The sequence below is a fragment of the Musa acuminata genome, unplaced genomic scaffold (genome assembly GCF_036884655.1).
Source record: "Musa acuminata AAA Group cultivar baxijiao unplaced genomic scaffold, Cavendish_Baxijiao_AAA HiC_scaffold_1139, whole genome shotgun sequence".
In the NCBI taxonomy this organism is placed as follows: domain Eukaryota; kingdom Viridiplantae; phylum Streptophyta; class Magnoliopsida; order Zingiberales; family Musaceae; genus Musa; species Musa acuminata.
Window position 1 is genome coordinate 1,646,319 of NW_027021351.1, and position 1,182 is coordinate 1,647,500.

A 1,182-nucleotide genomic window follows, 5' to 3' on the forward strand; every position below is an offset into this window, starting at 1 on the left:
CAATACCTATTAGACATTGAACATCAACTATCAAAGATGACAAAAGCCTTTGGACATGCTACCGCATCATGACACTTAAAAAGAATATTCTCTCATTAAATTTGTAATTACATGATTGACACTATATAAATTTTAGGTATTTCTATAATCCAAACTTACAAAAGAAAATAATGACTTTCTTAAAGAATTTTAATGTCCTCGACGAATAAACGAGTACACACTCGATCGTTAGAGAGATTTTTGCATACGCACACTCGATATAATCTTTGATTGAAATAAAATATGGGATACATGTATTTTCTAACTTTAAGTGAAATAAGATAGATCAGATCAATTTCACCAAGTGAAATTAGTGACCAAATTTGATCGTATCAAATTAGTAGGCATCCAATACGATAACATTAATATATCTAAAATTTTGATTCAGGGGATATTACCATTATTTAGTATCAAAAAATAATTTTATTAAATAAATAATAATAATAATCTTGTTAATTAATATGGTCAAGTTCGACTAATAATTGAATATGATACGTTCACAAATACCTAATATTCTAGGTCGAATTGCTTATTGGATTCATATAGAACCAATCCGATACCATTGTATAGATCTAAAATTTTTATTCAGGAGTTATTACCAAAAAAATATTTCTTCTTATTATTTATATTTTAATTTGGAAGCTTAAGTATTTCCAAAAAAAATAATTTGTAATTTTATTTGGGCATTTGCTGTTTTGGATTTCCGATACTATTATAGACTTATATCCAAAAAATTCCTATATAGTTAGTTCTTTATATGTGCCCGCCATCGCTTTCGCCATTAACCGTCCGTCGCCGCGCTCCCCGCCCTCTCTTACTCTGGTAGCTCACGGCGACGCCGACGGTAACCACCCCACACCAATGGCTCCATCCACAGAGATCGACCCCGAGAACGCCCCGACGAGCGCCGCGCCTTCCGCTACCAAACCCGCCGCGGTGGCGTTGGCCGTGTTAGCCTGGTGGAGGGGGAAGGGCCTGTTGGAAAGGAGCGCTGTGGTGCTCCGTCCCCTCGCTCTCGTCTTCTCGCTCTTCGCCTTCGTAGTCTGTGCCTCCAACAGGCACGGCGACTGGAAGAACTTCGAGCGCTACGAGGAGTACAGGTGCCGCTTCCGACCTGGCCCATCTCGGACGGGGTCGGCCTGG

The 1,182-nt window shown here is 38.9% G+C and overlaps 1 protein-coding gene across 1 annotated transcript in view; it reads left to right on the plus strand.

Moving 5' to 3' along the window:
- Positions 1-763: 763 nt before the first annotated feature.
- LOC135671444 (CASP-like protein 4B4) overlaps positions 764-1,182 on the plus strand; it is a 2,945-nt gene continuing 2,526 nt past the window's right edge. The window contains exon 1 of the mRNA XM_065179573.1: positions 764-1,139. Coding sequence (XP_065035645.1) covers positions 901-1,139 — 239 coding nt within the window. The 5' untranslated portion in view covers positions 764-900. The remainder of the gene's footprint in view (positions 1,140-1,182) is intronic.